Genomic DNA, 16,102 nt, shown 5'->3' on the forward strand with positions numbered 1-16,102 from the left:
GTGTGTCCCTCTGTGCACTTGCATGGCAAGATCTTAGGGCTTTGTTTTGGACAAGTATGTCTGTAGTGGAAAATTGGTTTGAAGAAGGGGGGGAACTGTTCCCAAGCTGATGGGGTAGTTTTCCCTTTTTTCCCCCATCCCCCTCCCCTGGCAGAAGTGAACTTTATGGCCCAATTATGGAATCCCTTAAAATGCTAGTTATGATGGAGTTCCAGCATAACGCAATAATATAGGTGAGTCTGACATCTGTCAGTAACTAATGAGGGCAGCATTGCAATCAGGATTTGGGGTTTACTTCTCTAATTTCTTTTAAGTTTGACCCATCACATCAACTTAATATTGACCTGAGGAGAAAAATGAAATGGAAAGAGAACATGGAGGAATTTGAAGAGAAGTTGGTACATGGATGTACACTGCAGCAGTCAGTGCATATGTGATTCAGTTGTTAAAGTAATTGTTTGCAGCTCATAGCAAAGTCATGAAGGAATAAGACCTTGGCTAAACTTCTCAGGAATAGAACTTCTCTATAAAAATAGATGACACATAAATGGCAGGAAATGAAGCCAATATGGTCATGTTTTGAAGCCACAAGGGTCAAATCCTGTCCTGTGTTACTCCAGTGCATAATCAGTCAACTTAAACCTTGTTACTTGAGAGCAGAGTTTGGCATGGCAAAGCAAACTTTGAAATATCACTTTTTATTTGGAGTTTTGTGGAAGCACAGGTAGAGCTTTTTCTCTTCTTGTCTAAATGTGCCTAGTTAGAAACTGAAAAACTTATTACAACTCCTGGGGTTGGAGGTAACGTTTTTGTTTATGTTGTTTGAGAGCTGATTGTAGTCTGTTAATTCTTCTGTCAGAGGAATAATACATCAGAAGGCTTTGACTACCCAGGGTGGTCTTTGTTTTTGGACTCTGAATGCTGAACACTGAGAGATGGTACTGCAAGCAATCATAGTCTTGTTAAGCAGTTTTCTTGCGCTGCTCCTTTTGTGCCTGTGTTTCTGTTTGGGGATGTGTGTGTAGCTCATGTTAATGATGTGTGCATGCCTTCTTATTTCCCAGTCTAAAATGTGGAAAAATAGATGCGTCTTTCATCTGTATTAATTAGATTTGGTTTAACTAAGTCTTCATAGAAAAGTTATTTTATCAAATTACTACAGAAGATGGTAATACACAGTTTGTTTCTTGCTTGTGCAGCCTGTTTTCTTTCTGAAAGGAAAGGTAATAGTTCTTAAATAGGAAAAGAGGGAACAACTCTGGCAAAGCATGAATCACTTCTGCTGGGAGAGAGCATGTGCTTCCATTGTTTCCCTCTGTGTCCTTCTCCTACAAAACCAGATGTGTTTATCATCCCTGTATGCACACAAGCGGTGCAGCTGTTTGTTCATCACACCATTGCTCATTAGTGCTGTTGGCTGATTGGATTTGCCAGACCAAAGCCTCTTGAGCTTATGCAGCTCAAGCACAGTAAGAGGCCCAATTCCATATTGTCCAGCTCTTCAGTCTGTCCACAAAGGTAAATAAATTCACTATGTATAATAGGAGATGTGCTTAGGGTCAAGCAGCAAGTACTAAAAATCTGGATAAAGGTGTGCAAAGACAGTGCTTTACCTTAAGGCAGAAGAATTTGTGGTACTGCAGAGACCCCTGACTGCAGCTGTTGCTGAAGCAAGACCAGAGCAAGAACCCATCATCCAGGCCTTTTCCCTGCTCTTTCAGTGCCCTTTGGAATAACTTTTTATCCCTGTGGTGCTTCTTTGCCTTTGAAGAAAGCTCTGTTTTAATGCATGGGTGCATTTCAGATGAACACTGCTGCTGTATCCAGGAATTGTCCTATTTGGCTTAAACCTCCTCCTCCCTGGCCCAAGCCTTGTGCTGTATTATGCAGCTGAACACAATGCCCCTGTGTTCCACTTTGGCACTGTATTGATTATTGGTCACTTCAGAAGAGTCAAATCCTCTGTGTGAGCCCCCTGTGTTGTAGCTAATGGCATAATTCACAGCATCTGTAGGTGCCTGCTGGACTGGTCCTAAGAATGGCTGAAACTTTCCCTGCTTAATTACATGCAGGTGAAATAGGTAGGCCTGATGTTTGTAGAGTGCAATTCCACATTCTTACAATAAAAGCTTGCATGATTTATACTTAGACAGGGAAGGTAAAAGGTTGCAGTTCACAAATCCACTGAATTAGAAGATCTAACATCTTGATTAAAATTCCATACTGTAAACTTTTAAAAATGTGGTTTAATGTTGGTTTGGGCTTTATAAAAGGGAAAATTTCTATATATGTTCACCCTCTCCATGTTAGCACTAGTGTTAAATCATATTCTTGACTGTATTACATTAAGTACTGCATTAACTTGCTTAGCTTTCAATTTTTCTTCAAAAGCAAACAAAAGTTAACCCCTGAGATGAATGGTCCTGAACTTGTAGAAGCTGCTGAACCCCAGCACTGAGTCTCTTGCACTAAATTGCCCCATCAGACCAAAATTTAATTTTTAAAGGAATAACTAAAAACCGAATTTAAGCAGCCAAATCACTACTGTAATTTTGTAAACAATTTTAGGCTGACAAACTTTTCTTTATTCTGCTGAAATTCCTTAGTTTCTTCTGTTACTGAATGTTGGGACTTCCCTGAGTGCATGGAAGCCATGAGAGGGGTGAGCTGATAGCTCTGAGGGGGGCTGGGGGTGCTCTCAGTTGTTCAGATCATCTTTGTAAACCACTAAAAGGAAAAGATGCTTTGTTGGAGGGGATATTTAGTTTGAGTGTGAAATTTACTATTGTATGTGCAGTGCCCATGATGGATGATTTCTGAGTCTGAGTTTGGGGCAGGGGGCAGTAGGTATTTGGGTTGAACTCAATCCATGCTGTTGGTAATCCCTGAGGTATTTGGGATCTGCCATGCCTCCAGCTTGGCTGTTTGGATTGTGGTGGAATAGCAGTGATGTTAACTGGGCCCTACAAGTTTCCTGGCTAGGTGAGTAGACTGCTTTACAGCTCTGAGGGCTGCAGTACCTGAGTTCTGAGATCCCCTCACCAGTGCTGGTGACCCTGTGTAGGTGCAGTGATGTTCAGTCAGGGAATTGGACCCCAATTTCCCCTCCTGCCCCCCAGGCTTTGTGCATTTTATCATTTTTCACTTGGAGACTTTAACTGTTCCAGTGGTTTCTCTCAGTTTACACAATGAGCAGCCTTGTATTCTGGCATATCTGAGCATAATTAGGTAAATTCAGCATTTCACTTATATATTTCTTTAGGACATACTATTTTTTTCAACTAATAGCACTAAATAGAAAGCCAAATTAAATCACAGGTTCTTGCAGCTGATAAACAAAACTCATAAGGATACTGTGGCACAATTTAGAACATGAGCATAAATATCTAGGCCAATAAATAGATCAACTTTCATGGTAGACTACACCAGAAAACTGCACACTTAAATTGAGAACAGTCTGGCTAGTGGGAGATGAAAGCCTGTTACATCATGATGCTGTTTAGCATCTGATGTGAAATGAGTTGATGGCAGTTTCCTTCCCTCCCTGGGCACCTACACCTAAAAAAAAAAGGAAATAATCTTTGAAGATGCAGAAGAGACAAAGCCCTGAACAGTTGTCATTTGAAGTCACAGCCATATTGCTGTGTATTGCTGTCAGCTTGTACTGAGTTTTAACTGGGTCTTTGGCATTGCAAATAGAGTTTTACCTTATTTGACTACAAGAATTGCAGCAGTAATTCTTCCTCTGCTGGAAGAAATGGGTATTATAGTTCAGTGTCTAATTACATGGCAGAATGTTAGAGGCTGTTTGCTCTTTCTCATTCATATCCAGTATTCCAGTTTCTTTCTGATTACTAGCTATAGATGATGACACAAACATTGCCTTTTTAATATATAAAAGTACATGTCAAATTTCCAGGAAAATGAGGGATAACTGCAGAGTTAAAAAAAGAAACAGCATCTTTGGTTCCCAAATCAATTTAACAGAGACTTGATTTTGCCCATGGAGGTGTCAGGAATTTTCTTGGGATTTGATGGTTTCCACATAATATGTAAATAAGTACATAAGAAATGGTTTTGTTCACTGCTTTTTTTTAACCCTTATTTTGCAAGAAAATTAATTAGGGGTCTTTTGATTTACTTCAAATACGTAACTTTAAAATTTGTAGTGGTTTTGGACCTGAAATGTTTTCCTAGACACTTGAATTATTAAAATCTAATTTATTTCTATGCCTTTTAATTTCTTGTTTGAACAGAGAGATATTCTTTCCCACTTATGGGTTTAACTTCTAGTGCATAAGCAAGCCTCAAGCATGTAACATGAGGGAGAATACTATATTGTTTTCCTCCTGTCAGCACCACTTTGTACCAGTGAAGCAGCATTTCTACTCAGCTGCAAGTTTCTTGAAAGCAAAGGTTATTTGCAGACACTGGAGTGTTCACAAAATGTTCAGTGCAATTCAAGACAGAAAAGTCAGAGTCAAATGTCAAGAGATTTACTCTACAGAAAGATTATTAGTTTGTTACATCAACACAGCATTTTTACTGTTTTTCACTTCATGCATAGTAGAAGATGCAGGGATTAGGACTGTGATGGGATATTTTTTTAATCTGTTCAACAATTTCACATTTCTAATTGTTTGCAGTAGACACTATATATCTCCAACTTAAATTGTTACAGGTGGAAGTACTAATGTAATTAGGTGCTTGAAGTGAAAATTCAGTTTACAGGAGGGAGGGACACCCTGCACATCTGTGTGTGGTTGGCTGTGATGTCAGCCGGGTGATGGCTTGTTCTATGTGATTGACCTGCTCTGCACCAGGCTTTTGTGTCAATTCTTACAAAGTCCTTCCTTAAGCCTCCCCCTTAGCTTCACTGAATGGAATCTCTCCAAAAAATGAATTTGTACCATGGTTGGGTTTTGTTGTTGCTGAGACTCAGCTGTGACCTCTTTGGGGACGGGTTGGTCTGAGACACAAAGGCATTGTGCTGTTTGTGGTGCTTCTGATCTAAGTTTAACTGTGGGTTACCATCAGCAAAAGGGTTTTTGAGCCAGTCTCACTAATCTACAGGAAACCTAATTCCAGGAAGTGAAGTAAGGACCCATGAAGCTCTGAAAGGGAGAAGTGCAGCCCATCTAACTTGCCCCATCTCCATCAGCTGGCTAGATATAGGGAAGGAACAAAAAAGCCACATGTTGCTCCATGCTTGGCTTCTGCTACTTCAGTGTTTTGCTCTTGGACTAGATCCTGATACTCCAGGAAATGCCAGAATCTCCTCATCATGAGGACCACTGCACCATCCATGTTTCATATTACTGGTAGAGAGACCTCAACAGTCAAGAAATCCTGTGTGCCAGTCTTAAAGCAGCATCTCCTGTGCCATTGCAGGCAGAAGTCTCAGAATGGGACAGGAACCAAACCAAATAACCAGTCTGATGAGTCTGATGAATTCCCCCTCTGCCTAAGCCTGTGCCTTCAGGGAGCAGCCCATCAGTGATAACTGGTGCTGAGAAAGCAATAGGATGGGCTGAGGGCTCGTGGTGGTTTCAGGCTTCCTCTGCTCCTCAGTGTGTGCCAGCTGCTGCAGCTGCACCTCTTCAGAGCAGCTGGATCTTCACCCCCACTCAAAGCTGAGGGGTGGACTTGGAGGATGATGGGGGCTTGGGGGAGAAGCATGAGAACTGCTGCTCCCATTATACACTAGGTTTTCATGCACATAAATGTCTTATTTTTTCCCTTGACTACTGTAGCAAATGCTCTAGTTTTGTTAGTAAAACAAAAACAACCTTTTTATTGCTTCTTATATTTGGAAAGTGATGTATCATGGGTTTCTGAAGTGAAGGTTTAATAAAGAGTACAGACATTAGCTTCCTTTCAAGCTGCTCTGGGCCTTTCTTGTTTGCTTTGTATGGCAAGGGTCTAGAGAGATTTCTTTTATTTCCTTCTCCACCATTGTTTTTGGTACAAAGTTGGGGTTTTTTCCTTAATATTCAGACATTTTATCGCCTCACTTCTTTTAAAACTCGGAGGTTTTTTTTTTTCCTTTTTTCCCATCACACAAAAGAATACTTCTAGCTGATTGAGTTCTATCCATTGCCAACTGTGGACTCTTTTGTCTTGCTAGTCCAGCATCCTTTATAAAATGAGGACCATTGAGCATGTACTCGCAGGCTCCCCACTGAGCACAATTGTTCTTGAAAGGTGTGGTACTGTACCAGTGTAACATGGAAAGCTGCAGTTCAGAGGGCCTGAATGCATTGCAATTTCTACCTTTTGCTTTGTGAAAGGAGCTGGATTGTGCAGTGAGATAATAAATCCACCTATTTTTAGTTTGGTGAGGTTGTGACAAGTGGGTGAACAAAGAACCAGTTGAATGCACTTGCTGTTGTGTTGAAACCAGCTAAAAGTTCCCATTCAAGTGGTTTCAGCACAGTACAGCTAACAGGCAATTTTCCATTTATGTACACAAACCTTCTAGAAAGACAGCTGTGTGGTTGGATTAATTTCTAGCAGTAAATTGAATAAAGGATATTTTGAAGGGGGACTCAGGAATTCCTTTCTAAGACACTGAAAGCAGAACTTTCAAAGCTTCTCTTAATTTGGTTCATTTTCTTCCCAGTTCCTACTATAAGTTTAAAGAACTGAAAATATTGTCTCCTACAGGGAGATAGAACATGTCTTGTGTTTTTCAAAGCAGTGAGATAGATTTAGGATTAAAATATACTTTAATGTTTTTTACTTTAAAAATATACTGGTTTGCTTTTAAGTAAATAGGAGAGAAATTTGTACCTGTTAGTCATAGAGAGAAACTCAAATGTTCTCAAATGTTTCTACTTGACTAAAATGTAAGTGAGCTATATAGAAGCATTTTGAAAGCAGGAATGTGTATTACACTGAAGGTGTTTTCACAGGGGAGTGAAATTTGAAAATAGAAAACTTTTTGATCATGCAAGGTTATTTATCTTATTGTTATTAGTCACATGCAAAACTGGATATGGGCTTTGACCATGGCTAACAAAGACTTTGAAATCCTCCTGACAGAACTAAGACCAGCAGTAGTTTTTTTTTTCTGAGAGCTCATCTTCAGATGCAGGCCTTGGAATTACATAAATCAGCTCCTAGATGAGGTCTTGTCTGTTCAAACAAGCTAGATTATTCCTTATAGCTCCTTCTGCCCAGAAATGTATCACTTGTTAACTAACCATCTAATGTGTGTTGTGAGATATGGAAGCTGTTTGAGCAAGGGAAGAGCAAAACAAACCTCTGATCAGCAGAGAAATGTGTTGCATTGGTGTGTTAAATGTGGTGCAGGCTTAGGGAATGCTGCTGCAGTCCTTCCTGATGGAGGGCCACCATCCCATCCCACCCTCAGCCTGCCTATGCTGTGACTGAGCTCCAAACCTCGAGTGCTCTGCTTTTTACCTTTACCTGAACTTTCCTTCCAGTGAACTTTCAGTGTAGATTTGATGTAGGATATCCAAGGAGCTCTGTGACCTTGCAGCATGGCAGTGGGATTGTCTCCAAGGTGTTCCACATGTAACATCAGCCTAAAGGGATCAGGCTAATCCTCTCCCCCTGGTGAGCTTTCCTTGTTTAGCCAGCTGTATACAGACAAGGCTAATTCAAATTTCTTCTGAATTTGTGAAGTTTTGTTTAAAAAATACCCAAAGATACTGCTAAGCCCCCTGATGTGGGTGCTGGTGTGCACTGGTGGAGTAGGAACCATTACACTGTTGTCTGGAAGAGCATCTGGAATACAGCATACTAGGAATGTTGCAATGTTCCCATTTCAAATAAACAAATATGAAATATTTAAGAAATGACAAACTGGGGAGGAAGCTCGAAATGGGTGTGAAAGTTGGTCCTGTTCCCTGTGGATCTCCTTGTAATACAATGATTGCTGTCTGTGAGGCTGGAGTCACTTAACCAGTGAGAGGCTGAAAATGAGTGTGACATTATTCTGTCTTGCACCACTTCTCAGAGGAGCCCTGGCTGTTTCACCTTCCTCTCACTGGGTGCTTGTATGAGGCACAATTTGGAAGTTTCTCACTTGTTAAAGTTGAAGTTCTGCTCTCTGTATATTTGGTTTTTCCTTAAATGCTCTCCCTGGATTCTAGCCAAGGAACCCTTACCAGCTCCATGAGGAGCTTAGGCATTTTTCCTTTATCTCTAGCACATTTATTGAGTGTTTCTTTTCTTTTGCCATTGTACAAATAAAGATGAGTGCCCCTCTAGTTTTAATATCCTTTGAATTTAAACAGAATTGCTCCTGAGCTCTTGTTCAGACAGTACCCAGCTGGAAGACTAACTAAGCAAGATGCTCCCAGTAGAGGCTTGGGTTTCTTCTGTTCGAGATTACCCAAATGTGCCAGTTGTCCTGGCAGTCTCTGAGGTGACGCCTGAGGGCTCATTGTCTGCAGGGGAAATTAATTGTTGACCAGGCTGCAAGGCAGCTGTCTGACCTAAATGCTGGTGTCACCAAATGCTCTGCTCTGGATTTGCCAGAAATCCAATACAGCAAACTGGGTGGGTGTCTCTCTTTCCTCATGTAGTTGACCAAGGGTAGGGTTTTTGGCTCTTCCTGCATAAAAAAGGGGGCTGTTTTTCTCACACATGGGAATCTAGGCAAAATATCCATGCAAAGCCTGACTGTGTAGTAAGTAAATACCATTCTTCCTCTTCCTTCATGCCTCTCATTTCAAGGATTACTTTAAACACGTGGCACTCTTGAGTACATACACACAAACCATTCAAGAATTTCAAGAATTTATTCTGTTCCTCCTGTCCAGTCATGTTTAATATAGTCATGGTTTCTCTTTTTTTTTTTTAATTGCAGACTTTAAAAAATTCCAAAAGTCTTTGCTCCCTTGACTATGAAGATGATGATGATGACACACAAATGAAGACAATTGTATCATCCCCATGTGACTCAAATGATCTTATGAACATCATCACCCCTGGCTCCAGCCCGATGAAAGAGCAGCTGGATGAAGGGAGGCACCACGGGTCATGCCAAGGTGGCTTCAAAACAAGGGATTATAAGAAAGCGGACGCGGTGTGCGAAAGCGACGAGGACACGAGCGATTGTGAGAGCACTGAAGAAGGAATCTTCCCTCTAGACTGTGGGGACTTGGACCTGGAGCAGATTGAAAACAACTGAGACTCCAAGTTGTGTGCTAGAATCAGAATTGTTCTAAATTAAGTGATAGAGGATTACCTTTGCCATGCATAATCCATGTCCCTGAATCTCTGTATTGCCTATCTTTGGGGCTGTGTTAGAAGAAATGTTTCAGGTGGGGGAAAAACGTGAACCATTGTTACCTGTTTAGTCTATTGGTCAATGTGTGGATGATAACAACAACAACAACAAAAAAGTAGGATGTTAAATGTTATTTTGAACATTAAGGAATAATTTTGATTACAAATTTCCTAACAAATATTTTGCATTTTTATGGCTTTTACAGTTCTGGAGAAAAAGCATCTCTATTTTGAAACGAATTTTCAGAAGGGCATTCTATAAAACTAAATCTGTCTACAGTGATTCTGGTGCGGGTCTATGTTGCTTTTGTTAAAGAGCTTAATGTGAAAAGTGAATTGCATAATGAAATTGGTAATAAACCTTCAGATAGAACTCTTAAATATCTGGTTGACAACTGGTCCAAAATATTTAACTGCCATCTTTGACGGTGTCTGGTTAAAAAACAACTTCATAACATGTACAAATGTTCTTTTCATACATTCAGGACTTTTTTGATCAAAATATGGTAGTGACCTTAAAGGTTAACATTTTTCATTATTTTACTACTTGAATTGTTTTCTAGCCTGAAGCAATGCTAATTTAGGTGGGCCAAAACTGCAAGTAGCTGCCCACCTACTTGGTCATTATGTTTTCTGTGTTTCAAAAGAATGTACAACAAGAGCACTTGAACTTTTAGACAGGGACTTTGTAATGATCAATTCCCCAGGAGGTGATCCCTTCAGCAATACTAGAAGGAAAATAGTCCTTGAATTAAATAAAATGACATTTTGCTTTGCACTTGTGTGTCTGTTCGTGGATTTTACTGGGGAAAAATATGGTAGATTCTGTAATGGGGTATTTATGTGTGGAATTTGGTGGAGGGGAAGGGCAGATTTCTGGGCATCTGAAACAAAAGTGATGTCAGGTTTGTCTGGAGCTCTGTGAAATAACTCATGCTGGATCCCAGAAGTGTCTCAATGATTACATACACTGGAATCATCTCAAATGTCATACTGCACTCATTGCAGACTACTGCAACACATACTTATATTTTTCAGCTACAATCAGGAACTTCCTTATTGTAGCTGAAAAAAAAGCGGGGTGGGGAGGGGGGGAAGAATCTCAAAATAGTTAAATGGGGTGAGAAAAGGAAACTCAAATAATGGCTTTTGAGTCCATCATGTTAGTGTGCTTAAATGAGCCAGCTCCTACTGGAACATAAAACCAAAATATAGCAACCAGTCAGCTAATGGGATATGATTAAAATATGAAAAAAATGTCTTGAGAGATGTGCCAGAGTCTTTGGCAAGGTATGATACAGGATCCAGCCATGTGGTTAGGGTCATCCTTTGATCATGAAGGGATTGGCCCTTAATTACTGAACAAGTGCACGTAACTCAGAATCTAAACATTTTAAATTTGAGTGAGATGCTTTTTTCTTTTATGGCTCCTACTGCAAGTGGCAATGGTCTGTGCTATTGCTACTGGCATGTGTGTGCAGTGAGGTGCAAGAACACTGCAGAGACTTGCCAGGTTCTTGGTGTGTTCCTGCATATTGTGTGAGAGCAGTGAAGCCTCACTCTGTTGATGAAAATCACTCCTTTTTCTAGATGAGTAAATAAAGGAGTTGCTGTTGGAGCAAAGACTTGAGTTCCTTCAGAAGCTCCTGTTGGGAATGTCTCACCTACAGATGCTTGCTGTGGGGCAGCACAGAGCAGACAGGTGCTGGCACAGACAGCCATTGGAATAATCCTGTGTGATGGAGGATCACTATTTTTGATTCTTTTCCTCCAGAAACAGCGACTGAGGTACAGCCAGTTCCCCTCACTGTAGATGGGCAAATGCTGCAGTGAGGTGATGAGACACTGTGGGTAGTGGAACAGCCCAGCTCACTCCTGGACTGCAGTTGCTGGCTGCAGAACTGCTTTTCCTCTCTGAGTACCCTTAATTGAGCAATAGAGGTAAGTAAAAGTGAATCAGCTTTAATGCAGGATTGTAGCAAAGGCCAATGGTACAACTGGGATCACTTAAAAGCTAATCTACCTATTTGAAAGCACTAGTTAAAAGTGTAATGGCATGGAATGAGAAAGCTAATGTGGCAATCCATTTAGCTCTTCCTCCCCTAAGGAAGACAAGCTTCTGGAAGAAGTAAAAGAAGAAAATGCCTCAGAGGACACAGAAAGAAGGAGGTGAAAATGTGCACTGTCAATGAAAAAATAACAAAAGCTGAAGCTATCAATAAGACGGTGATAAAGCAAAGGCAAGGGTAGACAACCAGATAATATTTGTTCTATCTTTGAAATACAGCCTGCCTGTGGTGTTGATGAATTGCTTTTGTAGGTGTGCTGTTTTCAGTCAACACAAAGCCACATTTCTACCCCATCCTTAGAGTAGGAAGGGGTTTCCCAAGGGAAGTTACAGATACATTTGCTCATGGTAATACAGGACTCAGGCTCCTGCTAAGCCAGCTGTTAAAACTCTAAATAGCCCTTTCATGGAAGCAGACAGAAAGGAGTGGATTTGGATACTGAAGAATGAATTTCATGACAGTAGGAAGTAGTAATTATCTAGTTTAGGCTTGTGTTAGTTGGTGACAGGAAAATAAGCAGCTGAACAGCTGTGCAGTGACACTGGCAAATGAAGAAATCTGCTGGAAGGAGTCTGTGCACTTTGTCTGCAGATTCCAGTGTAATCCCCCATGAGAACCAACAGCACAAGGAATTGTTGGCTGAAACTTCCTTCAGATGGGGCAGGCTTGGACTTTGCATCCACCCCATGAGATCAGAAGTCCTGCTCTAAAACAAAATCACAGATGATGAACATGGCCCCTTTGCTCTTGCTTATAGTATGGTGTAGGGGCTGTTGGGCAGAGGATGGTTTGCAAGAAGGAAAAGTGGTTTCAGAGACTGAATTATGCTTGGAAGCAGCAGAGTGGGCTGTAAGCAGCTCTGCTCTGGGAGTGGTTTCCTTCCATCTTGCACCCAGTGTCAGAACGGAAGGCTGTGTTGCGTGGGGCTGAGGGAGTTGCTCTAGGTCACTTATCTTTCATTTTTATTACAACCTGGATAACAAAGTAGTATGCACGTTAAATCTACAGTCAACAGGAAACTGGACAGATGTGAAAGATAAGATAGCATTAGAATTCAAAATAATCTTGTAGAAATGGTTGCAGCAGGGAGGAGATGGTGGGGAAAGACAAGATCCTTTTTAGCAAGGCACTAAATTTAGGTAGGGTAAAACAGCTGCACAAATTCAGAGTTGTGACAGCTTGTAAGCATTGTTTCAGATAAAGCTGGTCCTACTGGTGCTAGAAAAGCTTCAGACTGGGGTTCACAAATGGTAGTGCATTTGGTGAGATCCAAGATAATCCTGTACTTTAGAGGTGCAACCTGAGACGCTGCACATAGGGCAGGAAATGGCAGTGGAGAGCAGTGTGACTGATACCTTGAAAATGTGGGAAAAGGCACTTGTGAGGATGCAGTGGAAGGACTGGTCTTGGAATCATGTGGTAAATGGGGCTTAAATTGTAGCTAGGATGAGTGGTAGTTTCTTCTAAGGCTAAATATTAAAAAAAAGGGTAGGGAGTCACTGAACAGATGTGTGGGGAGCCAGTAGTAGCTGTTCCACAAATGGAGACCTGTTAAGAGCAAGCATCTGTCAGCAGCAATAGCTGTGCTACAGCTTGCTTTGGGGCAGGGGACGTGGCTAGCTGACTTTCCACAGTCCTTTTGCTCTGGATCCTGTCCCATTTTCTTCTGGATCTGTGCAGCTTGCATCTCCAAGCAAGCCTTGATGTTTCAAGGTAAATAACTGCTGGAGGAAGAGCAGCTGAAAATAAGGTGGCAAGGAGACACCCTGGAGCAGAAAGGAAGGAGCTTTCATGCATGCAGCTGGGATCTGTGGATCCTGCTCAGTGCTGACATTGTTAGAATATAGGCCTCTGTGGTGTAAAGTTGGGCTAAATCATCTCTCAGAAAAACATAAATACCTTTTTTTTGTGTATGCAGATCCATTCTGAGGGGCGGTGCCTAGTGAATTTACCTTTGCTTTCAAATCACTGGTGAAGTTGCTGCTTACCTGTTGGTGAAAAGATGGCCTCTGCCATTCCTCTGGAAATCCACAGGTTTGTTGGAAAGCCCTCAGTGGAGGTCAGCAGACGCCAGAAAAAATTTTCTCAATCTGTTCATTGTGTTTATTTTGCAAACGACACATTGTTTATTTTCCAAAGTACCCGAGTCTAGATCTGTGTGCTTGCACATTGGGCTGTCACAGCAGGGCTCATCCTTTCATTAGCAATCATCCAGTGCTGCTCAGCAGATCACCTGGGATATTTCCTTCAAGGAATTGTCATTAGAAGAGGTGACACAGCTGCGCTGGTGGCATGTGTGACACATGCTCCCCTTAGCTTGATATGGTCCAGGAGCTGCAGGCTGACACTTCCACCACATCTCTGCCCCTTTTCATCACCATTGTAAAGAGACAAGCATCAAATAGTTGGGATCTGGGGCCCTGCTTACTGTGGCTGCTCATCCTTGGATCCCTTGGTGGAGCTTGTTAGTTGTTTAAAGGACACAAAATGCAGTTTCAGTTGAGCGTTGCTGCCATATGCTGAGCAGCCCAATCAGGTGTGTTTTCAAAATGGGTTTGGACATCAGTTGTTTTGGAGTTTGTGTGTAGTTAGCATCATCCAACTTACTGCTCCCACCACCATCTGGTCATCACAATAGTCACTGGCATGCTGAAATGCTGGGTATTTACTAGGAGAAAATGAGGCTGCTTTCACTATCTGCACTTCTTGGAGCCATCAGCAGTACTGCTTTTATGGATTTTTGCTGTTGTAAAATGTCTTTGAGATCTACTCTGTGAGTGCTTTGAGCCAGGGAAGCATGGCATGAACTCCATGGAAACAAGTTTAAAACTTCCTTAGAGCAGCATTTCATTTCTTAAACTCTTTAAAACCCCAACCATAAGTTTAAATCTTTCATGACGCCTCAGTTTGGATGAAGAGCTTTGGTCTCCTCATTCAGGTAAGCTTTTGTGATGTGAGCAGTGATGCGAATTTGAAGTGAGGGCTATTCTGTAGACAGCTCAAAACTTGTGTCCCACTTTCCCAAAAAGACTTGGCTGAACTCCTCCCTGCAACAGCGTGGAGTGAGGCTGCACTCCCAGAGACTCAGGTATGGCCTGGGATGGTGTTCAGCTGCCCCAGCTCCACATTTTTCTGTTAGTTTTATTGGGGGGCTTTTTTTGTTGTTGTTTCTTTTTTCTTGTTTTGTTTTGTTTGTTTGTTGGGGTTTTTTCCTTTTTTTTTTTTCTTTTCTCTTCCTTGCTTCATCTCACAGCTACTCCGTATCAGGTGAGGCTTTGGGACACTGTCTAAATAGGCTTCTGGAAGTGTCAGAGCTCATGGTGAGGTGGGTACAGCAAGGGAAAGGTCACTGCTGTAGCCCTTGCTTGTGATTTTGCTGAATGACTCTGCTCTGCTTTGTTCTCCCAAAGCTCCTTCCATGCACTGAGATATGTTCCCATGGAAAATGGAGCACGTTGTTACATGAATGGACAATCTTGCATAACGCAGAAAGGTGAACAAGAGCAAACTGTGAGTCTGTAGGCAGCCTTGACTCTGCTGTTTGCTAATTCTGAGGGGTTTTTCAGTGCTCATCTACCTCTAGCACAGTTCTGAAAACATTATGTTTTCAGAAACAAGACAGGAAAATATGCTAATTGTGCAGATTTGGTCATCAGCATTGTCATGACCTTTGTAAGTCCTATGAGGAGGAGCTGAGGGAGTTGGAAGGAAAAAGCCTGGAGAAAAAGAGGCTGAAGAGAGACCTTGTTACTCTACAACTCCCTGTGAGGCGGTCAGAGCCAGGTGGGGACCACCCTCTTCTCCCAGACAACCAGTGAGAGGATGAGAGGACAGAGCCTCAAGCTGCTCCAGGGGACGTTCAGTTTAGACATCAGGAAAAATTTATTCACAAAAAGAGTTGTTAAGGCTTGGAACAGACTGCCCAAGGAGGTGGTAGAGTCACTGTCCCAGGAGGTGTCCAAGAAATGACTGACCATGGCAGTCAGTGCTGTGGTCCAGTTGACAAGGGGGTGGTTGATCAGAAGGTTGGATTCAATGACCTTGGAGGTTTCCTCCAGCCCAAATGACTCTGTGTCATTCTGTGTGGCCTCATCAGAGTCAGTCTCTATGCAAGCATACAGCCTAAGATTACTGAGTTTATTGTCTGATAGAATGGATCCACCAGAGAGGAAATAAGAGACATGTTTTGCAGATGTCTTCATAGCTTTTTACTTGCCAAGAAAGCAATGTCCATGCCTAGGGAGCAAAGGATGTACTCTGGAATTTGTCTGGCTATTACAAGATGATCTAGTTCTGGTTTTCCCCTCTGACTCATAAGAGTCCCTAATGTCTCCCATCCCCATCACTGTTCTATCCTCTGAACTGCTGAGTTACATCCATTATCCTCTCTCAGTTTGGAAAATTATGTCCAGAGCTGGTTTGTTGGATGGATTTGGGTGGTGTGTGGGCTACCTGGGCTGTGAGAGAGAGCTGGGACACACATGGGAGGTGTGTGCCTATCCCATGTGAAATGTTCAGAGTTGAGATGCTGAAATTTCCAGTCTCAAATAAGAGTTTACAAACTGCTGTGTTTCTATACCTTAAAGGAAAGGTCAAAATTGGATGAAAATTTATAGGAATCACAACTGCTGATTTGTGACAGGAGTGCTGTGGGTCCCTATAGATTCTAAGGCTTCTTACCTAGATGGTTGGTGGTTTGTTTTGGTTTTGGTGATCCAAACTGAACCAGTTTTGCTTTTTTTTCAACAAATGGAAGGAATTAATCAAAGCAA

The 16,102-nt window shown here is 41.7% G+C and overlaps 1 protein-coding gene across 2 annotated transcripts in view; it reads left to right on the forward strand.

Moving 5' to 3' along the window:
• Positions 1 to 10,039, forward strand: part of FAM53A (family with sequence similarity 53 member A) — a 70,765-nt gene extending 60,726 nt beyond the window's left edge. For both annotated transcript variants that reach the window (XM_050973591.1, XM_030239050.2), the window contains exon 5: positions 8,840 to 10,039. In XM_050973591.1, coding sequence (XP_050829548.1) covers positions 8,840 to 9,163 — 324 coding nt within the window. In that variant the 3' untranslated portion in view covers positions 9,164 to 10,039. The remainder of the gene's footprint in view (positions 1 to 8,839) is intronic.
• Positions 10,040 to 16,102: the final 6,063 nt, after the last annotated feature.

Source organism: Serinus canaria, chromosome 4 (genome assembly GCF_022539315.1).
Source record: "Serinus canaria isolate serCan28SL12 chromosome 4, serCan2020, whole genome shotgun sequence".
NCBI lineage: Eukaryota > Metazoa > Chordata > Aves > Passeriformes > Fringillidae > Serinus > Serinus canaria.